This window comes from Microcaecilia unicolor, chromosome 4 (genome assembly GCF_901765095.1).
Source record: "Microcaecilia unicolor chromosome 4, aMicUni1.1, whole genome shotgun sequence".
Taxonomy (NCBI): domain Eukaryota; kingdom Metazoa; phylum Chordata; class Amphibia; order Gymnophiona; family Siphonopidae; genus Microcaecilia; species Microcaecilia unicolor.
Genome location: NC_044034.1, coordinates 110,726,992 through 110,754,112, shown reverse-complemented (window position 1 = coordinate 110,754,112; position 27,121 = coordinate 110,726,992). Strand labels below are relative to the sequence as shown.

At 42.0% G+C, this 27,121-nt stretch overlaps 1 protein-coding gene across 2 annotated transcripts in view; it reads right to left on the bottom strand.

The window, feature by feature from the left end:
* TDRD3 (tudor domain containing 3) overlaps nt 1-27,121 on the bottom strand; it is a 459,135-nt gene that overhangs the window by 107,904 nt on the left and 324,110 nt on the right. For both annotated transcript variants that reach the window (XM_030200566.1, XM_030200565.1), the window contains exons 9-10: nt 23,874-24,030; nt 11,522-11,647 (exon numbers count right to left, since the gene is read on the bottom strand). In XM_030200566.1, coding sequence (XP_030056426.1) covers nt 11,522-11,647; nt 23,874-24,030 — 283 coding nt within the window. The remainder of the gene's footprint in view (nt 1-11,521; nt 11,648-23,873; nt 24,031-27,121) is intronic.

Genomic DNA, 27,121 nt, shown 5'->3' with positions numbered 1-27,121 from the left:
AAAACCGTTAAAACAACTAAATGCTCTCTGCCTAAATGTCTTCAGCTTCTTTGGTAAAAATATATTTAATTTCTTCCAAAACAATTGGACAGATTCACTGCAGAGATTCCAGTAAAACCATTATTTACCTCTATGAAGCTAATGTAAGGTAATTTAAAACACAGAGACACGAAGAATTTTGACTTCCCTACATTCCTAATATAAGGGCCCTAAGCTGCATAAGGGCTTATGAGCATACAGTGCGCGTCAAATCGGCACTACTGCCCCGCTAGCATGTTAGCCAGGCAATAATTCTGAATTTCCTATTTTCTACTGCAGGCCACTTACCTAGCGGCAAACAGCAGTTGATGTGCGCTGAATGCTTACCGCTCAGGTAGCGCGCGAGACCTTACCACTAGGTCAGTGGGTGGAGGTAAGGCCTCAGGCCAAAAATGGACGAACACTGGTTTCAATTTTAGTGCACGTCCATTTTCAGGTCCCTTAAAAAAAGGCCCTTTTTCCTAGATGCAGTAAAAAAAAAAATGGCACAGATTGCCCAAAAGACGTGCTCACAATACCGCAGGCAACTTTTTACCATGGCTTAGTAAAAGGACACAAACAACAAAAGCAACACTGGGCCTTCAAGACTGGGACACTTAAAATTCTTTATTGATGACCCGACACGAGCCGTGTTTCGGCACCAAACAGGGGTCAATAGGGGTACTTGAAGTCAGTTCAGTGCCCCAGCTTGTAAATAAAAAATCGCCGTTCGCCGCAGTTGCAGAGACGCAGCTCTGTGAAGAGCTGTCTCGTATGCTTAAAAGCGAAAGTGACCCCTTTTTGACCCCTGAGGCAGGCACTGTTTGGTGCCGAAACACGGCCCGTGTCGGGTCATCAATAAAAAATTTTAAGTGTCCCAGTCTTGAAGGCCCAGTGTTGCTTTTGTTGTTTGTATACTTGTTGTGTATGCTGTATTACCCTCTCTATCTGTGCTATACTTAGTAAAAGGACCCCATAATTTACATAAGTACATAAGTAGTGCCATACTGGGAAAGACCAAAGGTCCATCTAGCCCAGCATCCTGTCACCGACAGTGGCCAATCCAGGTCAAGGGCACCTGGCACGCTCCCCAAACGTAAAAACATTCCAGACAAGTTATACCTAAAAATGCGGAATTTTTCCAAGTCCATTTAATAGCGGTCTATGGACTTGTCCTTTAGGAATCTATCTAACCCCTTTTTAAACTCCGTCAAGCTAACCGCCCGTACCACGTTCTCCGGCAACGAATTCCAGAGTCTAATTACACGTTGGGTGAAGAAAAAGTTTCTCCAATTCGTTTTAAATTTACCACACAATTTTAGCTAAAACTTTTCAACATTTGGCAGTTAAGCGTTTTATTCTCAGCATAAATCATCAACTTTTCATGCATCAGTAATTTATTAAACTGGACATCCATTATGACAGCAATACTCATTATAGCTCACAAGTTTTAAACTTCTGCAAACAAAACCACTTTTCCCTGTTCTGACCTTTGCCCAACATATGCTACTTAGATCCCAAAACTGAAGGGACTGACAAGAAAAGCACAGAAAACTAAAGCTGTCAATCTCAACCACTTAAATATGAATTTTAACAATCACAATTCCATAACTTATTTACTTATTCATTCATTCCAAATTACATATCATCTCTCTTAAACAACCTGTCATGTATCATGGACATTTGTAATACTTTATTCCATACACTCTAAACATTATGATCATATTTACGAGTTCATTCTGAAAAATAAGTCCCAGTGCATTATTACATGTACAAATATGATTAAACATCACTAAAAATAAAGAAACATTTAACTTAACTTAGGGGCCTTTATACTATAGCTTAGTGTGAACTAACAGACATTATCATGTGCTAACCCCCATATTCTATATAGGGCGCATTAAGTTCTGCACACTAATTTGGCCGCCGTCCAAATTGTGTGCATAACTTAATTAACAAGCCAATCAGTGCTGATAATTGGTAGTTAACAACCAATTAGTAGCATTAATTGGCTTTACTTAGAATTTATACATACAACTTTCTAGGCATATTCTATAATGCAGTACACATAAAGTCTAATGTGCAAAATCAAAAAGGGGGCATGACCATGGGGATGAAATGGGCGGGTTGGGGGCATTTCATAAAACTATGTGCACTATTATAGAATGCACCCAATTTGTGCCCAACTTAAGCACAGATATTTAGGCTTGGTTTTAAGTGGCCTAAATGGGTGCACCTATATTTTAGGTGCAAGAACAGAACTTGAGCGTATTCTATAAACTGTGCCTAACTTTAAGCATAGTTTTCAGACTCATTCTAACCGCATGGTTTTAAGGCGCCATATATGGAATTTTCCCCTAAGTGCTTCATGGCCCATAGATATAAATAGGAATAAGACATAGCATTTAACACATGCTGTTCGTTAGTGCACACTAAACTTTTGTAAAAGGGTCCTTTAATATCCTGAGAAATTTGTCTCCTCATAAATGTATGATTCATAAATAAATGTATTCCCTAAAAAAGTACTTCTCCTAAATTTATTTATGAACATACAAGTTTATGTGGTAACAAATTTATCATTATCAATCTAAGTAGCATATCTTATTTTTTAGTAGAGCTTAATAACACTTGTACTAGTAATGTTTCACTGGGATTTATTTTTCTCAAAAGACTTAGACCTATGTTTATAATGTATGGAGTATATGGAAAAAGGCAATTCCATCCTTCCATGATATATAGCAGTCCATTTTTAAAGAAATTTTGGTTACTGAAATTCATGATTAAAGTCATTAGGATTCACTGCTTTTTTGTAGAAGGAATGTAGTCACAGCCAAACGTGCACAAGTTTAATACTAAACACTCATAGTCTGAGCTATATAATGCTTCAACAAATGCTTACTCCCATATAAATCAAACTTTATTAGTAAGTCTTTGGAAAGAATTATATAATGTTTTGCACGTTCTAAATCTAACAGCTTGTATGTTTGCGTTACATGAAGTCTATTCTAGAACTTTTGCTTTATCCCTAACAAGTAGTAAAAGTGCTCATTATAGAAAGCAATGTTTCTTCCCTTCATCTTCACTGCACTCCCTTAGTACCTTAAAATGTATTATATACAGATAAAATTGAACAGTTTGAAAGTTTGAATTAAAGTATAATACATAAAAAAAATTTTGAACAATGACGAAACTGGTGCGTCATGAGCTTATATTGCTCATGTGAAACAAGTCATCACTGAGGTCTTTCAACTGATTGACTGCAGTAAGTGAGATTATAATTGTGGCTGCATTTTTGACAGAAATACGATAACAGTGCTGAGCTTTATATTGAGTCAATGAATAAATATTCACACATGTTCAAGTAGTTGCTCTGCAGTGTTCCACTGAATTATTTTCTCTGTCAATGACTGAATCAGGATTGGCTTTTACCAAGTCTCTTAATTAAGCCCAGAAACCTGCTAATATATATGCACTTAGCCACCTAGACAACAATGGTTTCAAAGGTGGATGACATTCTAATCCCTCTAAAAACAAGTCTATTAATGTACATAAGTACATAAGTATTGCCATACTGGAAAAGACCAAAGGTCCATCAAGCCCAGCATCCTGTTTCCAACAGTGGCCAATCCAGGTCACAAATACCTGGCAAGATCCCAAAAAAGTACAAAACATTTTATACTGCTTATCCCAGAAATAGTGGATTTTCCCCAAGTCCATTTAATAATGGTCTATGGACTTTTCCTTTAGGAAGCCGTCCAAACCTTTTTTAAACTCCGCTAAGCTAACCACCTTTACCACATTCTTTGGCAACAAATTCCAGAGTTTAATTACACATTGAGTGAAGAAACATTTTATCTGATTTGTTTTAAATTTACTACATTGTAGCTTCATCGCATGCCCCCTAGTCCTAGTATTTTTGGAAAGCATAACCAGACGCTTCACATGTATGGTATTTAAGATCCATTGAAACTTACACTTTCAACATTAACTTAAATGATTATCACAAAATTAATTGTGGCAAAAAGGTTTGATTTATGTGAAAAGATATGATGAATAAAATATAGTAAAACCATTCTCTTCTAATGAAAGTTAAACATGGAACTTAAGGGCTTCTTTTACTAAGCCGTGTAAGCAATTCCCACGTGGCAAATAAGAGGAAGAACACAGGAAATGAACGGGCTTCCTCTCAGTTGCCAGGCCGGGAATTGCTTGTGCGGCTTAGTAAGAGGACCTTAACAAGAAACTTGGAAAATTTCCAATTTTCCTAGAAGTTATATCAATAAACAGTACCACCAAGAAGATAAAATAAGTTGAAAAGTGCACACTTAGAATGAAACAAAATGGCACATTTCCTCTTCCTCCATTTGCAAATTCATGCGCGACTGTTTGGGGACTCCTAGTGAAAAGACATGGTAAAGTCTGTCGCATTTGGGTGATAAGGTTGTATGATGCATGTGTGTATTTGTCTTTGTGCCTATGGGTATAGAAAGACAGACAGACAGAGAGACAAATGGATGAAGCATCCCCAATAGACACTACTGTATGGGCAAAACATGCCTAAAAAAATAATTACACATTTGCTAAAATGTTTTAAACAAAAACAAGTAGCAACATCTAAATCAATGCTTAAATCTTTCTGGGGAAAAAAAACCCCTCAGCCATAGCCAGATCTCTTATAAAGAGAGTCAGCTGTTAAGGCTTGCATTTCATACTAAATTGCATTTTTGTAGATAATCCAACATTTATGCTTTTGCAACAGCTCAAGCAAATAGTAACATAGTAGATGACAGCAGATAAAAACCTGTATGGTCCATCCAGTCTGCCCAAAAATATAAAATCATAGCATTAGGTATGATGCGATACTACATATGCATACAATTAAAAAAGGGGAACATTCAAATAGAGGTCGGGACTGCAGCATAAGCACAAAGCCACTCACAAAAAAACAAAGGAAGAGGGATCCAAGATGGCCGCTTAGAGAGCTGTTGTACCAGACGTGCTCAACTTGCTCTTTCAGAACGCTGCGAGAGGGCTTTGATTCCCTATCACTATGGGGAAAAGGAGAGGGAAAACTCGGGTTAATCCCTCAACTCCGAGTGGAACCCACCTTCTATAGCAGCCGATGCTTGAGCAATTTGGTGTGGTCTCTGGCCCGAGTCAAACATCTTCCCCTGCTATCGGAGCCGGAACTAATGAGCTGGCCGACAGTGTAGACGGGGTTTCTTTCAGCCCTGTCATAGTGCTGGGCAGACTTATACGGTCTGTGCCAGAGCCGGTGGTGGGAGGCGGGGATAGTGCTGGGCAGACTTATACGGTCTGTGCCAGAGCCGGTGGTGGGCGACAGGGATAGTGCTGGGCAGACTTATACGGTCTGTGGCAGAGCCAGTGGTGGGAGGCGGGGATAGTGCTGGGCAGACTTATACGGTCTGTGCCAGAGCCGGTGGTGGGAGGCGGGGATAGTGCTGGGCAGACTTATACGGTCTGTGCCAGAGCCGGTGGTTGGGAGGCAGGGATAGTGCTGGGCAGACTTATACGGTCTGTGCCCTGAAGAGCATAGGTACAAATCAAAGTAGGGTATACACAAAAAGTAGCACACATGAGTTGTCTTGTTGGGCAGACTGGATGGACCGTGCAGGTCTTTTTCTGCCGTCATCTACTATGTCATGCACACGGCTCCCCCGCAACCAAGAGGGTTGGATGCTGGAGAAAGTACTGTGTCACAGTTTCCCACAGAGGAGCTGAGAGAGCAGGGAGGGAGCCTCTCTTCAGCAGTGTTAACATCGAGGGCTGAACCGGTGGAAGAGCAGACTGTGAGTACACTGAGGCAAATTGCTAATGCCCCCCCTCTGGCTTTTCAAGCGGAATGTGTTAAAAAACCTGCCTTGGTGACATTAGAGTCACTTTGGGATCAAACTGCTGCTTTGCATTCCTCTTTACAACAACAAACAATAAAGAACTCAGCTGAAATTAAGTTGTTATCTCAAGTTGCCCTCCAGCAAGCACAGACAACTAATCAACATACTTCTAAAATAGAACAATTGGGAGAGAAAATGCGATCTTTGGAAGTTATCAGTCAAACCTCAATTAGGGATAAAAATTATATGTTATGACGTTTAGAATATCTTGAAAATAAATCAAGAAAACTTAATTTGAGATTCACGAACTTTCCAAGATCTCCTTAATTTCCCCGATTGATATGGTGAAAAAATATCTGACTGAGGTATTAGGAATGCCAAGTGATTCCTTACCTCCTATTGTTCGGGTACAATATCTATAAAATAAATCAAATTCAGAGACTCTCCAACTGAACAGAGGAGAAGCGATGAACTTGACATCATTTCTTGAATCATCTTTGGAAGTAATTTCTCAGAGGTTGACTGCTTTGGTTGTTTTTGCTTTAGAAATGGACCGCGACGCAGTCATAAGACTTACATTTAGACATTTAGAATCTACTTTTTTGGATCTAAAATAAGAATATTCCCTGATATGGCTAGAGAGACCCAAAAAAGACGTAGTGCTTTTTTAGCACTACGTCAGAGGACTCTGGCACTTGGAGCAAATTATATGTTAAAATTTCCTTGTATATGCAGAGTATTATATCAAGCCAAATTATTTCAGTTTTTTGATCCTAAACAGTTAGAGGAGTTTTTAGTTTCAAAAGAGGATGTGAATGTAGTAGTAGGATTACCAGACCATACTGCATGATATGCTTAGGGAAGGTTTACTTGGTAACAACAACCCCACTGTAAAAACTTTGTCCTTTTTTTTTTTTTCCTGTTCTCTTCTTGGATCCTATTACTTTATATTTCTGGTCGAAAGTAGAGTGTAAACATTTCAATTGTAATAGATATTAGAGATATTGTAAATTTTCTCATATTATAATCTTCTCTTGTGAGTTGTTAAATTTGGATGAAAACTATAAATAAAATATTAAAAAAAAACAAAGGAAACAATAAAAAAAAAAAAGCCTAAAAACTGGAGAAAAACACAAGGGAGGGAAAACAGGAGAAATAAATTATAAAAGAACATGATTACCACAAGGGAAGGCACTCGCGATAGCGGAAAAATGTTTTGAAAAGAGCAGTTTGAGAAGACTAAGCGAAAGAGTTCTTTCATCTCTGTGGAAAAAAAGAGACTGAAGGACCCAAGCTCGAGTGGGAAGGCACCAGCATATGCGTGGTGGGATGCTAGAATTTTCTCTAGTGCTAGTGATTCAGGTCTACACCAAGGTTCCATTGGATGACGTCACCCTCATGTGAGAATAACGTGGCCTGCTTGTCCTTGGACCAAGACCTGTACACCCAGTCTGCCAACAAGATAAACTCATAGCATAAAGTATGATGTAATACTACATATGCATACTTGATCTTGATTTGTCCTTGCTAATTTCAGGGCACAGACTGTAGAAATCTGCCTGGTACTTGCCTTGTTCCCCAACTACTTAAGCTGTCATTGAAGCCCCACTCCAGCCCATCCAAATCTGTCCAGCCAAGATCACAGCACAGATCTTGTCTAGTCATTTACACTTTTCAAAAAACTACAGTTTTTGTAGAAATCAGCCTATAAATAATCAAGCTTTTAAGTTTTGTACTTGTACAAAGTTAATTAAGCCACCAGTCTATCCATATTTCACTGATTGTAGTATTGTCTTAGGGATACTGCATCTGAGGTAAAAGATCCGTATGCTCTATATAATTAACTGCAGAGAAACTGCCTATCTAGACTTCAAAGAGTAAATCCACACAGGTCTGGGGGCAGTTAAAAATAAAAATCACCTACTTCAGTTGCTGGTTTCCAGACATAATTATCTCAGGTAAACGACTGGGACATTTAGGTAACTGAGAGGTGTAGTTTCAAAGCATTTAGACTTACAAAATCCCATAGTAAGCTATGGAACCTTGTAAGTCTAATTGTTTTGAAAATTAGCCCCAGAGTAAATGTGTCTAAATATAACACCAACTGTCAAAATGTCACATCTACATAGTAGAAATGGTCAATTCTGAAGAAAACAGGCACAGCTTTATCTCGCTCTCTTTCCAGTGTCTCTAGCCAAGATCCAAGGCTTTCTCCTCTTCTCATATACACCTTTCAAGGGCCACAATTCTTTCTTATGTCTCAATAAACATCTTGATCATTGAGTTGAGGCAGCTTGGGCAAAGAAGTCATATTAATTTGGTGTTTAACTTTTCAGTCCTGCAAGTGATGGAAGAATGCCATCTGGTTTAGATTACTTAGAAGTCTAGCTTTTGCTAGACTAAAGGTTAGAAAGGTCAGAGAGAAGTAATTATTTACCACATCTGGATACCATTATAAGCAAGGCATATTGCAGGCAATTAAAAGGATTAGATTGAACGTTGTTTAGAAGGAGATAGAATAAATAATTCTAGATGATTTAGAATTTGTCTTATAAGGAATTCTGATTTCTGCTTATTTTAGAATATGTTTTATTCTGTGTAATTAATAAGTTCTATTTCTATGTAGAATATCCTTTTTAATTCAGTGTTACATCTTTGACTGACTTTTCAAGTGAAGCTTTGTCTGCAGTTTAAAGAGGTCATCATCTGGTTTGAATTATCTACAGTCCTAGCTAGTTCTGTGTAGGAAGCTAATAGGTGAAAGAGGTCAGGGAAAGTCTTGATTAATTATAGCTAAGTTAGGACTGGTATTCTGAAAGTAATAAATATATGTGTGCCATTAAGCAAGACTGGCCCCTTGGCCCTTGACCCCTTAATGAATGCCAGAGTCCAGTTAGCAGTTAGTATGAAGTTAGCTGGGAACCTAAGAATTTAATAATAGTAAAATGTAAGAGATAGGTGCCACATTGTCTAGTGTGAGAGGCCCCAGGTCATAGGTCAGTTTAGGAAATATCTCAAACCTATGTAACTGATATTTTGGAGTAAATGTATAGAGATAATTAGTTCAAGGCAGGGTAATCAATCTATTCTTTACCATCTGGTGAGAAAGGGGGGCTAGAGAGGTGTAGGACCCTATATAACTGGGAGCAGAAGCAGCTTACGTTAGAAGAGAAGAAGAGAAGGAGCTGAGACAGAAGCCACAAGACACAGAGAGCTGAGAAAGAGAAGAAGAGACCTAGTGCTGATGTCCTACTTTGTTTGCTGGCAAATAAAGAAGACTTCTCTCATTCTGGTGTGTGGTGTTTGACTCCTGAAGTACCACAGATTCTGCTAACAATAGTGGTAATTCCTGCAACAGAGTCACTACTTGGAGTGAGACCGAAAGAGAGACCAACTGTCAGAAAGATAAACCTGCAGGTAAGTTTTATTAGCATATGTATAGCACTGAATAAATTTATTAACACTATAAAAATTTGAATCAGTAGTAATGGCAGCATCTAGTTCTGAACTGACCAAAAGAATTCTCACAAAGCTTTGCAAAACAATAAACCTACTTCCTCTTGAAAAAGCAGACTGAACTGAAAATAAAGTAATGGATGCAACTATATACCACATCCTGAAACACTTTACTTGAACTCTGTCTTCTGAATTTGGTCTATTTCAACCTGCTGGAGAGGATGGCACAAGACACAGTCTGGGCCATTATATAGTACATATTCAGAAAACAAAATTATTCTACAGAATTAATTCTGTATCCTGCTATATTCTATTGCCTAAAAACTGCAGATTGTGCTGTATTTTTGCTGGGTTCCTTTTCTTTTTCTCTGAAACTGTAATTCCTGTGTTTGGGGGGGCTGGGCAGCCTGGAAGAAGTTCTATGGGGCTGGGTTTAGTTCCTGTGACAAGTGTACTGAGTAAGGGTACCTTAACAGATAGGATTCCAGCAGGGATCTGAGCACCAGGTGGGAGGAGGGGCTAATTGTATGCAGTCAGGTAGTTTAAAGACTACATAAAGAGGAGAAAGGGGGAATGGTGCCTGACCTGTGGGCTGAGCAGAGGATTTCTGAGCTGCTTTGGTTTGTTGGCAGAAGCTGCCAGTGATCTAAAATCTTTTCTATTCTAATCTATAATTTCACCCATCTAAACTTACACAAAAAAGGAAAAAACATAAACGCTGTGGTTTTACTAGGGTGTGTCCTCTTTAAACCTGTCATTCTATTGCCTAAAAACTGCAGATTGTGCTGTATTTTTGCTGGGTTCTTTTTCTCTGAAACTGTAATTCCTGTGTTTGGGGAGGCTGGGCTGCCTGGAAGGAGTTCTCTAGGGCTGGGTTTAGTTCTGTGACAAGTGTACTGAGTAAGTACCTTAACAGATAGGATTCTAGCAGGGAGGGGAAAAGGTGGCAAAAAGTATTAGAAAGAATTGGGACATCATTCAATCTCATGACTTGTTTAGGAATTCAGGCTTGCGGGTAGCCTTTTCGAGGGATCGCAACCTTAAGGAAATACTGTGTCCAGCAGATGTGGTCAAACGATTTCCCCAAGTGAATGGGGAACACAGGCAATGTAGGTCATGTTCTTTTTGTAATATAATGTCTATATGCACCGAAATTGTCAATCCGGTTGATTGGAAGTCCTATAAGTTGAGACATCAGACTACACGTAGATCTGACCATGTAGTATATATTCTCCAGTGTCCCATGTATGGAAATATATGTGGGGAAAACAGAAAGGAGACTGAACACACGTTTGAGCGAGCATAAGTCATGCGTCTCTAATTTAAAGATAGGGGCCCCCTTGGTATCCCACTGTAGAGAATTACAGCATGGTTTCGACACATTCAAGTGTTGGGTGATTGACAGCGTGACTGACCACATATGAGGAGGAGACCGGAGTAAAAGGTTACTGCAAGAGGAACAACGTTGGATCTACCGCTTACACTCTCTAGAACCGGTTGGACTGAACTCCACGCTACATTGGTCTGCCTTTTTATGATCCTTTTATGATCTTTTTATGATCTCATTTTGCACATCCTGTTTTATGATCTTATTTTGCACAGGCTTGATTATATTTTATTTTTTATCCACGAGGTTCATTTTGCAAAGTTTTGACAAATGTCATTGAACGTTCATGTTTGGCAGTGATTGACTGAGCAACAATCAGCTGAGAACTACGTGGCAACTCGTGATTCGACATGGACGGTTTATAACCAGCCGTCTATCCTGCTATGAAGTTTGCCAGTTTGAAGGCAGTGGGAAGTTAACCCTCCAGCGTTCTGGTGTTAGCAGCAATTTCACTGTGACTGTTGTTTTATATTTTTTTCAATTTCTGCAGTTCGTGGCCATTTTACATCATCATTTGTTTTATGTGTCTCCAGAATTATGATGGTCTGTGGTGTGGTTCCCTGAAGAAATGGAGTCAAACGGGACATTTGGGACTGCACTTTTGTTCTCTTTGGAAGCAGAGATGTACCACCCTTCACATGAACTGGACAGCGTGCTGAAGATAAGTGATTAATTAATTTTTTTGTTACTAGCACGCTGTGGTTTGGTTGATTGAGATTTATTGAGAAAAGATTAAGAAAACCAAATAATTTTTTTGCACATTTCAAAAGACAAATATATAGTGATTTTGATAGGCATAACATACCTTCTACTGAAAAAGTGCTCATCTTGGATTCTAAAAAGTCAAACAATGTGCTAGGAGCAGAGGGCCTGGCATTTCCTAGTTCTTCTTCATCTTCAGTTCTTAGTCTGCCTCGGCCTCTTCCTTTCCCTGTCAAAGTCAAACAGAAATTATTCAGATCCAAACTTTATTTCAGTTATATGCATGTTGCACAAAACTGAAATATTTCATTTCCTTAAAAAGAAAAATAAATATGACAATCCTAGATGATCTTTGAAGCTTTAGTTTGCCAAGCTTGAATACCAATAAATAACAGGCTTTTCCAGGTTCTGATGTTAGATTTTGTCAGAGTTGGACAATGAGAAGAATAAAGGGGGAAAAAAGAATAGGCCAAAAGGGAGAAATGGCTCTATCAACTACAGAGTGCTAAATACATTTCTCTCCTCTCCATAATGATATATCGACGTTACTTCTTTGTAATAGGTGATCTTTAAGGACAGTAGGATAACAGCCTCTGTATATCATCATCAGTTTTTACATACTCAAATTGTGCATGTTATCCCATTTCATTATCATTGTGAATGGCACTCTTTGCTCTATACACTAGTCATGGGAGTCTTATGGCAAAGAACCAGTTCCTAGGGATGATGGGTAAGAATGTGTGAATCATTATCCTGCTGTCTCAGCTACACCCATTATAGGTAGGTATGCAACATGCGATCATATATTATTATTTAAATGGGAGGTAATAAAAATAGGCTATAAGGATAATGGAGTTGGGCTCTATTCCCCAAAGGAGGACAAACTGTTTAACCTGCTGACAAACTGGGAGTCAGTGCTCAAACAATAATGGAATGAAAATGTAGGCAGCTTTATAAAAATTCTATAGAACCTAATCTTAAATAGCCACCAACACTATCAGTTCTAACACTATGAGTCTTACAGTACACTTTCAGAGTGAAGCTTGCCTTAGCACAGCAAAAGAAAATTCAATTAGCAGTCATGTTTGTATACTGCCTTAGTAGTGAGTACAAAAGTGAGGTGGATCCAAAGAGGATATCAAAGAATCTTTATTATAAACAAACTGAAAAACGACCCAACACGCCCATGTTTCGGCACAAAAGGCCTGCCTCAGGGGTCCGGTAAATCTCTAACATTATGGCAAAACATCTAACAAGAGTATTGTCAACATCCATATCGTTGAATCCACAACTGATACACAAAAGTTGAGCAGTAAAAATCTTCCAACCAGCTTGTGTACATGATGCAAAAAATACAAATACATCTTGTATACTGCCCTAGACACATTCTAATTCATAGTAGTTCAAAACAGCATGTGTTTGGCCATGCTATTTCAGGCTGAGTTGAGTCAAAGGAATCAAAAATCTGAGAGGAAGTTCAATGGGCTTTTGTCCTTTCCAAATAGAAAGCTAAGGGTCTTTGGTAATACAAACTGCAAAGCTTTGACCACCTCTTTTGACATATAACCTTAGAAAATATCTTTAAAGAATGACTGATTGGTTAAAATGGAACTCTGATATTACCTATGATGTTAACTTAGGACATGTATGTAGAACTACCCTATTATGATGAAATGAGTATAACATGGATAAGCTCAATGACTGGGGGCTGAAAAGGCTACCACCAAAATTGACCTCACAGGACATATACTTCGGGACAGCCATTTTTGACTCCTTCACTCGAAGGATATAGTGAAGATACATACCTGTAGCAGGTATTCTCCAAGGACAGCAGGCTGATTGTTCTTACGATTGGGAAACCGGCAAAACTTTGCAAGCAAAATAAAAATCTTTAGAGAACGCTCTGGCACGCGGGCAGAGTGCAACGCGCCTGCGCAAACAGCTTCCCGCCCGCGGCACGAGTGTTTAATCCCCAGTTTAATAAAAAGCAACCAGAGAACTAGAACAACTCCAAAGGGGAGGTGGGTGGGTTTGTGAGAACAATCAGCCTGCTGTCCTCAGAGAATACCTGCCACAGGTACGTATCTTCACGTTCTCCGAGGACAAGCAGGCTGCTTGTTCTCACGATTGGGGTATCCCTAGCACCCAGGCTCACTCAAAACAATGAATATTGGTCAATTGGGCCTCGCAATGGCGAGGACATAACAGAGATTGACCTGAAAAGAAACACAACTAAGTGAGAGTGCAGCCTGGAACTGAACAGAAATGGGCCTAGGAGGGTGGAGTTGGATTCTAAACACCGAACAGATTCTGCAGCACCAACTGCCCAAACCGACTGTCACGTCGGGTATCCTACTGAAGATAGTAGTGAGATGTGAATGTATGGAATGATAACCATGTTGCAGCCTTGCAAATTTCTTCAATAGAAGCTGACTTCAAGTGAGTTACTGACGCAGCCATGGCTCTGACATTATGAGCCCTGACATGGCCCTCTAGAGTCAGCCCAGCTTGGGCATAAGTAAAGGATATGCAATCCGCTATCCAATTAGAGATCGTGCGTTTTCCAATGGCGACTCCCCTCCTGTTGGGATCAAAAGAAACAAACAAGTGAGCAGACTGTCTGTAGGGCTTTGTCCGCTCCACATAAAAGGCCAATGCTCTCTTACAGCCCAAGGTGTGCAACTTGTCTTCACCACGGTGGGTATGAGGACAGGGAAAGAATGTTGGAAATACAATTGACTGGTTCAGATGGAACTCAAACACCACCTTCGGCAAGAACCTAGGGTGAGTGCGGAGGACTACTCTGTTATAATGAAACTTGACATAAGGTGCATGCACTACCAGGGCTTGGAGCTCACTGAAGTAACAGCCACCAAGAAAATGACCTTCCAGGTCAAGTACCTCAGATGGCAGGAATTCAGTGGCTCGAAAGGAGGTTTCATCAGCTGGGTGAGAATGACCTTGAGATCCCATGACACTGGTGGAGGTTTGATAGGGGGCTTTGAAAAAAGCAAACCTATCAAGAAGTGAACAACTAAAGGCTGTCCAGAGATAGGCTTACCCTCTACACGTTGATAAGCACTAATTGCACTAAGGTGAACTGATAAGTGTAGAAGGTATTCAAGCAGGGTCTGTGTAGGATAAGAAAAAGGATCTAGGGCCTTGCTGTCACACCAGATGGCAAACCTCCTCCATTTGAAAGAATAACACTTTTTTGTGGAATCTTTTCTGGAAGCAAGCAAGACCCGGGAGACACCCTCTGAAAGACCCAAGGAGGCAACTTCTAAGCACTCAACATCCAGGCCGTGAAAGCCAGAGACTGGAGGTTGGGATGTAGAAGCGACCCCTCGTTCTGGGTGATGAGGGTCGGAACACACTCCAATTTCCACGGATCTTTGGAGGAAAACTCCAGAAGAAGATGAAACCAGATCTGTCGAGGCCAGAAGGGAGCAACCAGGATCATAGTTCCGCGGTCTTTCTTGAGTTTCAGCAAAGCCTTCCCTTCTAGAGGCATGGGAGGATACGCATACAGAACACCTGTCCCCCAATGCAGGAGAAAGGCATCTGATGCTAGTCTGTCATGGGCCTGAAGTCTGGAACAGAGTTGAGGGACTTTGTGATTGATTTGAGTGGCAAAAAGATCCACCGAGGGGGTGCCCCATGCTCGGAAGATCTTGTGGACAAGGCCCATGTTGAGCGACCACTCCTGAGGTAGCATGATCCTGCTCAACCTGTCGGCCAGACTTGTTTATGCCTGCCAAATATGTGGCTTGGAGAAACATGCCATGACGACACGCCCAAAGCCACATCCGGACAGCTTCCTGACACAGAGGGCGAGATCCGGTGCCCCCTTGCTTGTTGGTGTAATACATAGCAACCTGATTGTCTGTCTGAACCAAAATGATTTGGTTGGACAGCCGATCTCTGAAAGCCTTGAGAGCGTTCCAGATCGCTCGTAATTCCAGGAGGTTGATCTGAAGACCTTTTTCCTGAAAGGACCAAGCTCCTTGAGTGTGAAGTCCATCTACATGAGCTTCCCACCCCAGGAGGGATGCATCCGTCATCAGCACTTTTTGTGACTGAGGAATTTGGAATGGACGTCCCAAAGTCAAATTGGATCAAATGGTCCACCACAGAAGGGAACTTCAAAAGTCAGTGGAGAGATGCATCACATCCTCTAGATCCCCTGTGGTCTGGCAGCACTGGGAAGCTAGAGTCCATTGAGCTGATCTCATATGTAGGCGTGCCATGGGAGTTACATGAACTGTGGAAGCCATGTGTCCTAAGAGTCTCAACATCTGCCGAGCTATGATCTGTTGAGACGCTCGGGCCATAGACACTAGGGCCAGGAGATTGTCTGCCCTTGCCTGGGGAAGATAAGCTCGAGACGTCCATGTATCCACAAGAGCTCCAATGAACTCTAATTTTTGAACCGGGACAAGATGGGATAATTGATCACGAACCCCAGAAGCTCTAGCACTCGAATAGTCATCCGCATGGACTGTAGAGCACCTGCCTCCGAGGTGCTCTTCACCAGCCAATCATCGAGATAAGGGAACACATGCACTCCCAGTCTGTGTAGCAATGCTGCGACAACAGCCATGCACATTGTAAACACCCTGGGCGCAGACGCGAGGCCAAAGGGCAGTACACACTACTGAAAGTGCTGAGTTCCCAACCGAAATCGAAAATACTTCCTGTGAGCTGGGAGTATCAAGATGTGGGTATAGGCATCCTTTAAGTCCAGAGAGCATAGCCGATTGTTTTTCTGAATCATGGGAAGAAGGGTGCCGAGGGAAACCATCCTGAACTTTTCTCAGACAAGGAATTTGTTCAGGGCCCTTAGGTCTAGGATGGGACGCATCCCCTCTGTTTTCTTTTGCACAAGGAAGTACCTGCAATAGAATCCCAGCCCTTCTTCCCCTGGTGGAACATGTTCGACCGCACTGGCCTTTAGAAAGGCGGAGAGTTCCTCTGCAAGTACCTGCTTGTGCTGGGAGCTGAAGGACTGAGCTCCCGGTGGACAATTTGGAGGCATGGATTCCAGATTGAGAGGTATCCTAATCGGACTATTTGAAGAACCCACCTGTTGGAGGTTATAAGAGCAATAATTCACTCAAGCTTGCTTAAATAACTGAAAATCAAAAACACAGCCTTGCACCAGCTGTGTATTACTACTACTATTTAGCTGTGTATAATTTATATAGAGGGGCATAATTGAACGAAAACGTCTATCTCCGTGGGCGTTTATCTCCGAGAATGGGTCCGTGAAGGGGCGGACCGAACCGTATTTTTGAAAAAAATAGACGTCCATGTTTTATTCGACAATTTGTGAGCTGGGCGTTTTTGTTTTTCAGCGATAATGGAAAATGAAAGCGCCCAGCTCAAAAACGAATAAATCCAAGGCATTTGTTCGTGGGAGGGGCCAGGATTCGTAGTGCACTCTCCCCCCTCACATGCCAGGACATCAACCGGGCACCCTAGGGGGCACTTTTACAAAAACAAAAAAAAAGGTAAAAGAGCTCCCAGGTGCATAGCACCCTTCCCTTGTGTGTTGAGCCCCCCAAATCCCCCTCAAAACCCACTGCTCACAAGTCTACACCATTACTATAGCCCTAAGGGGTGAAGGGGGGCACCTACATGTGGGTACAGTGGGTTTGGGGGGTTGGACGACTAAAAAGCATTAAGCAGCACAATTGTAACAGGTAGGGGAGGGATGGGCCTGGGTCCACCTGCCTGAAGTCCACTGCACCCCCTAATAACTGCTCCAGTGACCTGCATACTGCTGTCAGGGAGGTGGGTATGACATTTGAGGGTGAAAATAAACAGTTGTGAAACGGCATATTTTGTGGTGGGAGGGGGTTTTTGTGACCACTGGGGGAGTCAGGGGAGGTCATCCCCGATTCCCTCCAGTGGTTATCTGGTCATTTAGGGCACTTTTTGGGGCCTTATTCGTGGAAAAACAGGGTCCAGGAAAAGTGCCCTAACTTCTCGCTAAAAATGCATATTTGTTTCCCATTATCGGCGAAAGGCGCCCATCTCTGATCGGCCGATAACCACGCCCCAGTTCCGCCTTCACCACGCCTTCGACACGCCCCCGTCAACTTTGTACGCTTCCGCGATGGAGTGCAGTTGAAAACGTCCAAGTTCGGCTTTCCATTATACCGCGTTATTCGTTTTTGGGAGATGAACGCCTATCTCCCGATTTAGGTCGCAATATAGGCGTTTTTGTCTTTCGATTATAAGCTGGATAGTCACTCACACTGATAAACTACTTAACATCCACTCTTGATGGAGAAAAAACACCTCAGTCCAGCCACTCAACCAGCCTGAACAAGCAGACTATAAGGTATGAGCTCGGCTTCCATCATTTGGCTTAGGAAAAAAACTCCATCGCTTAACATACCAGCATCAATATCTATCATCCAAAATACTTTGCAAGGTATATAAATCACAACTCTTGTCCAAACAGTGTGTGTGTCTCAACTTACTCAGATCAATTATTTCATTGATATAATCAATTTCATATACAAAATGTCCATTTGTTTTCAGCCCCGGTGTACCCTCCAGATAACGCTTAGCTTTAAATCCAATTGCTATGGTGCTCTGTTCCTATCGGTACCACCAGCTGTGCAACCCTTCAGATAACACTTAGCTTTTTTTCTCCATCAAGAGTGGATGTTAAGTAGTTTGTTATCAGTGTGAGTGACTATATAAATTATACACAGCTGGTGCAAAGCTGTGTTTTTGATTTTCAGGAGGTTATAAGAGGCCACCTTTAGTGAAAAAATATTAACCTCCCTCCAACCAGTAAGTCGTCCGGAATGGACACTTGCACTGCGGCTATGCTGCAATGGAGCCAGTCAAAAGCTCGTCCCTTGCTTTTGCTGGGGAGCCGCATGGGCCTTAGGCGCACGCTGTTGACGAGAACGAGCACGCTGGGACTGAGCCTGGGTAGGCTGCCGAGAAGCAGGAGTGTACCTACGCCTATTATAGGAATAGGAAGCACTCCTCCTCCCTCCAAAAAGCCTCCTAGATGAGGAGGTGGTAGCAGAAGACACCCAGCGGGAGAGAGAATCCATAGCATCATGGTGTTTTTTGATCTGATCGACCATATCCTCTACTTTTTCACCAAAAAGGTTATCCCCCCGGCAAGGAACATCCGCCATTCGCTGCTGGATCTTATGATCCAAATCAGAGACACGCAGCCATGAGAGTCTGCGCATCACTATACCTTGAGCAGCTATTCTGGATGTCACATCAAAAGTGTCGTAAGTACCCCTGGTCAGGAATTTTCGACACGCCTTCTGCTGCCTGACCACCTGGTGAAAAGGTTCGGCGAGCTCCCGAGGAAGTGCTTCGACCAAACTGGACAGTTGCCTCACCAAGTTCTGCAAGTGGATGCTCGTATAGAGCTGGTATGCCTATATCTTGGCTGCAAGCATAGCGTCGTGATATATCTTTCTCCCAAAAGAATCCAAGGTCCTAGACTCTCTGCCTGGGAGCACCGAGGCATAGTCCCTAGTACTCTTGGCTCTCTTGAGAGCAGAATCCACCACCATAGAATCGTGAGGTAGCTGAGAGTTCACCATCACCGGCTCTCCATGGACTCTGTACTGGGACTCAGCTTTTTTGGGGACTACTGGATTAGAGAGAGGGAACGACCAGTTTCGCATAAGAACTTCCCTGAGTGTGTTATGCAAGGGAGCCGTTGCAACCTCTGTAGGTGGAGAAGGATAATCCAAGACCTCGAGCATCTCAGCCCTGGGCTCATCCACAACCTCCATAGGGAAGGGAACATCCTTAGACATTTCCCAAACAAAGGAGGAAAAAGAAAGACTCTCAGGTGGAGACATCCTTCTCTCAATGGGCAGAGTAGGATCAGAGGGGACCCCATAAGACTCTTCTTCAGAAAAGTATCTGGGATCTTCCTCTTCCTCCCACAAATGCTCATCCTCAGTATTGGACAAAAGCTCTCTAAGAGCAGCCCAAACCCGAGCCTGTCTCGACGTCGAGGAATGATGACCTCAAGGGGAATGTCGAGAAGTCGACCCCTGCCTGGACTGCGGTGAAGCTTCCTCCGCCGACGTTGAAGGAGAGTCGACCCGGGTGGCAGCCGACGCCACAAGCGGCACCGAGGTCGGAGACCTCACCACAGGCGAAGGACCAGATGCCGCTTCAACAGTTGGTGCAGAAGGCACAAGCACCCCTGGCACCAAAGTAGACTGGCACAGCAATCCTTCCAGAAGCTCTGGAAGAAGGGTCCTGATGTCCTCGTCGAGAGCCGCCATCAGAAAAGGCTGCAGGGCTGGTGTAGGGGACGGTGGCAGAATCTGTGGGTGCTCGAGAGCCGGTACCAGGCTGCCAGAAGACCGCCGCATTGGCACCTACTGTATAGAGAGTGAGTGGTCCTCTCGGCGCCGACGCTTCTCGGGTGCCAAATCCCTCGGCTCCCCGGAACTTGGTACCACGCATGGAAGGAGATCGATGACAGTGCTTCTTAGCCTTCGCTCGACGCCCGTCATCGAGACTCTTCGGTACCAAAGAGGACGTGGAATCCTCAAGCCTCCTCGGGGACAGGTCTGACGAAGGTTGGTCCTGGGGGGCCTGCATAGCAGTAGGCCTCGAGACAGGTGGAGACCCACTCGATGCCTCGCTGTTCCCAGCGCGATATAGTCGTTCGTCAGCTATTACTTGTGCTCTCGAAGTCGATGCTTCCCTTGACGTCGACGCCGCCGACCTCGGTACCGAAGCCGATGCCTACGTCGAAGGCCCGGACCAATCAGCAAAACGCTTTTCCCGTTGAGCCTCCCGAGATACTTGGGTCCGTTTTTTCATTAAAGGGCACAGCACACAAGAAGCTGGAAGATGATCGGGCCCAAGGCACCGAGTACAACGCTTGAAGCTGCTGGGTGTCCTTGATAACATGGACGGAAAAACGGCAGCTGCGAAATTAAAAGATGTGATTGTGCCAATTAAAAAGGCACAAAAACAGGGAAAAAGAAAACCCAACCGCGCGGGGCTGCGACGAAAAGAAAGAAAACTTATACTCAGTGAAAAAAACTAAGAAAATAAGGGACTAATAACTTGTTTTTTTAATTTTGTGAAACTAAATAAAATAAAAAAAGAAAGAAGATAAAGAAGCGGTAACGATAAGGTCTCCTAGGCCTTGAAGGTAACACAGCGAAAAAAACTCCGTGTCACATTAGTCGCAGAAAAACAGAAACTGAGGATTACACACGCTCTTGCCGCGGGCGAGAAACTGTTCGCGCAAGCGCGGTGCGCTCTGCCCGCGCGCCAGAGTGTTCTCTAAAGATTTTTATTTTGCTTGCAAAATTTTGCCTGTTTCCCGGGCCGCCGCAAACGTCGACCCAATTGTGAGAACAAGCAGCCTGCTTGTCCTCGGAGAAATATATATATAGAGAGAGTTTTACCTTCTACATTAGAGGTTCTTAAACCTGTTCTGGGGGAACCTCAGTCAGTCAGGTTTCCAGGATATCCAGAATGAATACGTATCAGATTGATTTGCATACCAAGAACACAGTATATGCAAGTGATCTCATGAATATTCATTATCAATATCCAGAAAATCTGAGTGGCTGAGGTTCCCTCATAACAGGTTTGATAATCAATACATAATAGTGATAAGCACCAACTGCACTGAGGTGAACCTTAACAGAGTTCACATTTAGACTAGATTCTGAAAGATACAGAAGGTACTCAAACAATTTGGACTAGATTCTATATACAGTGTCTCAAAAATCGGTGTCGAAACTATTTCGGCCTAGGCGTATTCTGAAAACTGCGCCTAGAATAATGACAGATGATTTTAGATCTGTTGCTCAGGTCATCTTGCTACACAGCTGGATTACTATAATTCACTTTATTTTGGTGTTTCAGAAAAGCAGTTAAAACGTCTGCAGTTAATGCAAAATACAGTTATTAGATTGATCAGTGGGCTTGGACATTTTGATAGCATGTCTCCTATTTATCGAGATATTCATTGGCTAGCAGTAACTAAAGAGCATTGATTTTAAGATTTTCTGTTTGATTTTTAAGTCAATTTCTAGACTGCATTCTGAGGTTATAACTGACTTACTGACTTTTATTGCATACTTGCGCCATCTTGCTGGGTTTTTTTTTGTTTGTTTTTAGGGAGGGTTCAAAGAATCTGACAGATGGGCAAAGCTACTCAGGTACCTGAGGAGGCCAACATAGGAGATGTGGGCTCAACTCTAACTTAAATGCTCAAATGAAATGGCTTTAGCCATTACCTGGACAAAAAAGAAGATGTCATACACTGGAGGGGATCTATTTCCTCACCCATAAAAGTGAAATATCTGAAGGGACGTCTGCTGCAGACTCCTGTTCAGAGAATTTTGCAAACCTGTGCCTTTATAAAATACTAGCATAAGCAGTAGTAGTCTTGCCTACCTTACAGGTGTGGACAATTACTGTAAATGTCTACCTCAAGATTATCATGTGCATGCGTAGCTCAGCATATTTTATAATCTACACGCATACTTGCAAACTGGGCCTCTGTGAATGCCTAATGGCAAAGTACATACCATTATATCATGATGCATACTTCTATGCTAGTTGGTATTTTAAGAGAGGTCACAAATGTGTGAAAATCAATTTATAAAATTACCTCCTATGTGACTGCAGTAAGCAGATTTCTTGAAGCTGCTGGCACTCTTATGTGACATGGGAAAAACGGATGAAGCACAATCAAATGCCTCAATTTTGAACACAAAAGATCCCAAGCAACATCACTTCAAGCAGAGATGCTCAGGGCACCAAAATACAAATAAATAAAAACCTAACTAGAGACAGAAAAAGAGAAGTAAGAAAGATAAGACTGACAAACATGTTGCACAAAGCAACTGAAATAAAGTAAATGTATTGGCTGGTATCATACATGAAAAAGAATTGGGGGAGGGTATACATGAAAAAGAATTGAGGGGAGGGTATACACATAAAGCAGTGTTAAAATGGAAAATACTGCACATGCTCAATTCAAGCATTAAAGAAGCTTCAAGAAAACACTATATCCTAGGTTGTCACTGATGACGTTTCCCAAGCTCAAGAACTGTTATCCTACATGTCCTCTGAGAATAATCTTAATATATGAGAATAATTTGGTTTTAACAACAACAAAAAATATTCACCATATACAGGCAGAATAGATATAAAAATATATCTTTAAAAGCAATAGCTTAAAAAACAACTGTCAGGGGGAAAAAAAACCAATGCTGCAACATCATACAGCTAAAAAGTAAAAAAAAGACAATAAAATTGTCACTATTTTGTGCTAAAGGTTAAATCTTGAAGTTACTGGATCCATCATAAGTAACTGTATTCTTCACGTAGTCATACAAAATTGATTTTAATTTAGGAGACCACAATCTCACTTTGGACTGCCTTTGAATTTCTACTTGTGGATTACAAAAGTCCAGCCAAGATTTTAACATGATTTATGTAACATCAAATTAGATGAGAATAGTCTTCAAGTGCACCCACCTATTAAACTAGCTCATCACTTAACACCATCAACAAGACCTTTTTATTACAAACATGCATAATTGCCTTACAGAAATAGGCCCTTTTAAAGGTTAGAACACCAGCCAAAAAGCAGTATAAATATATTAATTAGATGTGGAGTTTCTGTGAGGTGCAAAGTCTGACTTGCATTCACAATTTATTCACATAAAAGATCAATTTTGTTTCAGTTCAAGGAAGTCATGCATAAGTAACCAAAATCCAGTTTGCAAGATCACCAGATACAGTATCAACTCTGCCATTAACCATCCAAAGTATGGCACTACAAACATTCTAGAACATTTCTTGGATGCTGGTGTCATTCACCCTTTACCATTTTCATTCAAAGTGTACTCAATTATGATAATGTCAACTGAAAATGTTCCTTATTATGTGTTAATCTAATATTATTACTTGTAAAGCCAATGAATATGTAATTTTAAATGTATATTATGCCTTTGGCAATCAATTACTTTATCACAATACTATACTGCATCCTTGCGAACCCCATAACTCTCCTTCTATTAAATTATATCTTCCCCATACATAGTTGCATCAAAGCAAATTATGAACATGTGAATTAAAATATCAACTAAGAATACATTACATTAAATACAAGATTACAAAATCTAAGCAATTTGTACTAGCTCATTAACATAATTATGTAATGGCTCCTGAATTACTTCAACAAACAGTAATATAAACTTACATCCGGCTGAAAAGTGAAGAGACTATCAACTTAGCAATGAAAGAATAAAAATCTATTGTTTATAATTATGAAAAAGTATAAACATCCATTTCCAGTACTGCTACATTTTCAGCACCAACTACACATATTCAAAATTATGTAAACCACATGCAATTGTTCACAATGAAAACTAGTCCAGCTCCATATATAAATGCATAATTTTTACCTCTTGGAAGTGGACCCTGCAAAGGCTTTTGTTTATTGCCAGTAAGGAGAAAATTTAGTGCAGATTCTAAGTTGTTTCCATAATCCATGAGCGCCTGCCTTGCTGCATCTTTACTGAAACCCATTTCGATTATGTGTTTCAAAGCCTTTTCATCAACCTGCAATAGAAGACAAATCCATCTGTAACCACAAGCTGCACTGTAGTTTTAAGAGCCAATAAAATGCAACTTTTCAAAAATGAACATTAATAATTAACTGTCATTTGTATTGAACAGTGATGAATCATTTGGAAAACCTATTCTTGAACTAAACTCAAATTTTCTCACTAGAGATAAATTAGTTTACATGAATCTCATACAATTCAGGATGCTTTGGATATGTTTGAGTCAAACTGGTTGGGATCAGAAAATGAAGATGACTCAAAGGAGGCTACTAAAAATGATACAAAGCCTGCAACTCAAATTCTACAACTGAAGATTTAAAGATGCTCTAAAACCAGCCACCAGTTCTCATCCTTAACAATAACCATGACTCCCTCCTCTCTGCAGCAATCCCCTGCTCAAGCTGAAAGACCTAATAGAGGAATCTAATTGCGGTCTTCTAGATGGCAATCTGCCTAGAACTGTGAATGGTCAGGCTACCAATGCAGTTATGCTGTTTGTAACATGGACAGTAAGGGCAAAGTAAAGCCAGGCAGCAATCTCCAAAGCAGTTATATGGCACCAGTGACCAGAATTCCAGCACTTAGCTGGAAGAAAAAGGAGAAAATCAAGGTACTTACCTATATAGCAAGTGTTCTTTGTGGAGAACAGGAAACTTGGTCACACGTGAGTGATATAATCTGATAGAGCTCACACAGAGAAGCCTCTCTAGTTCAGATATTTCTATAAGTCATTAAGAAGCACTACCATGCATCAGTGCAGTTTTCTGCTTATCTCGCAGCAGAACTCTTGTTTTTAATACAGCATAGACTAGAAGACAATTAGTTCACAGGAAACACCTGTTAAAGGTTAAGTAGCTTTTGTTTTTTCCAAGGAAAAGCAGGACAGTAACTCCTCACAAATGGGACTCCCTAGCTACAAGTGCTAAAACATATACGCACTAAGAAATGTTCTGCGTGGCAATAAGCCTTTTCAGTTTTAATGAGTTGTTTTCAGAAGGCAGCCTGGAAATGAAGAACTATGGACCTAGGAGGAATGAAGTTGGATTATAACCCCCAAAGTGAATCTGGAGGAACAAATTGGGAATCCCTTTCTATGCAATGATGAGAAGTGAATGTATGGACTATAGTCCAAGTTGCAGATCTACAAATTTCCTCCACCGAGGTTGACTTCAAATAGGCTACTGACACAGAAAAAGCTTGGATATTATGAGAATTGAGCAGACCCTAAAGATTCAGACCTGCTTGAGCATACATGAAGGAGATGTAGTCTGCTAACTAATTGGACAAACTGTGCATGGCAATTGCGGGACAGGAATTTATTGGTGCTTGCTCCACCTAGAAGGCTAAAATCTACTACTACTACTACTACTACTACTTAACATTTCTAAAGCGCTACTAGGGTTACGCAGCGCTGTACAATTTAACATAGAGGGACAGTCCCTGCTCAAGGAGCTTACAATCTAAAAGACAAGTGAACAGTCAGTCCGAAAGGGGCTGTCAAATTAGGGCAGTCTGGATTACTGAACGGTAAGAGTTAGGTGCCGAACGCAGCATTGAAGAGGTGGGCTTTAAGCAAAGACTTGAAGATGGGCAGGGAGGGGGCTTGGCGTAAGGGCTCAGGAAGGTTATTCCAAGCATGAGGTGAGGCGAGGCAGAATGGGTGGAGCCCGGAGTTGGCGGTGGTGGAGAAGGGTACTGAGAGGAGGGATTTGTCCTGTGAACGGAGGTTTCGGGTGGGAACGTAAGGGGAGATGAGGGTAGAAAGGTAGTGAGGGGCAGCAGACTGAGTGCATTTGTAGGTAAGAAGGAGAAGCTTGAATTGAATGTGGTATCTGATTGGAAGCCAGTGAAGTGACCTGAGGAGAGGGGTGATATGAGTATATCGGCTCTGGCGGAATATAAGATGTGCAGCAGAGTTCTGAACAGATTGAAGGGGGGATAGATGGCTAAGTGGGAGGCCGATGAGGAGTAAGTTGCAATAGTCAAGGCGAGAGGTAATGAGAGTGTGGACGAGAGTTTGGGTGGTGTGTTCAGAGAGGAAAGGGCGAATTTTGCTGATGTTAAAGAGGAAGAAGCGACAGGTCTTGGCTATCTGCTGGATATGCGCAGAGAAGGAGAGGGAGGAGTCAAAGATGACTCCGAGGTTGCGGGCAGATGAGACGGGGAGGATGAGGGTGTTATCAACTGAGATAGAAAGTGGAGGAAGAGGAGAAGTGGGTTTTGGTGGAAAGACGATGAGCTCGGTCTTGGACATGTTCAGTTTCAGGTGGCGGTTGGACATCCAGGCAGCAATGTTGGATAAGCAGGCTGATACCTTTGCCTGGGTCTCAGCGGTGATGTCTGGTGCGGAGAGATACAGCTGGGTGTCATCAGCATAGAGATGATACTGGAAACCATGAGATGAGATCAGGGAGCCCAGGGAAGAGGTGTAGATTGAGAAGAGAAGGGGTCCAAGAACAGATCCCTGGGGAACGCCACAGATAGCGGGATGGGGGTGGAGGAAGATCCATGAGACTGAACTCTGAAGGTGCAGTGGGAGAGACAGAAGGAGAACCAGGAGAGGACAGGGCCCTGGAACCCAAATGAGGACAGTTTGGCAAGAAGTAAGTCATGATTGACCGTGTCAAAAGCGGCGGATAGATCGAGGAGGATGAGGATGGAGTAGTGGCCTCTGGATTTGGCAAGGAACAGGTCATTACAGACTTTAGAGAGTGCTGTTTCTGTTGAGTGTAGAGGGCAAAAACCGAATTGAAGTGGATCGAGGATGGCATGAGAGGAGAGAAAATCAAGGCAGCGGCTGTGAACAGCACGCTCAAGTATTTTGGAGAGGAAGGGTAGGAGGGAGATGGGGCGGTAGTTGGAGGGACAGGTAGGGTCAAGTGATGGTTTTTTTGAGGAGAGGTGTGACTACGGTGTGCTTGAAGGTGTCAGGGACAGTTGCAGTGGAGAGAGAGAGGTTGAGGATATGACAGATGGAGGGGGTGACAGTATGAGAGATGATGTTAAGTAAGTTGGTGGGGATGGGATCAGAAGAGCAGTTGGTGCATTTCGAGGAGGAAAGAAGGCGAGCAGTTTCCTCCTCGGTG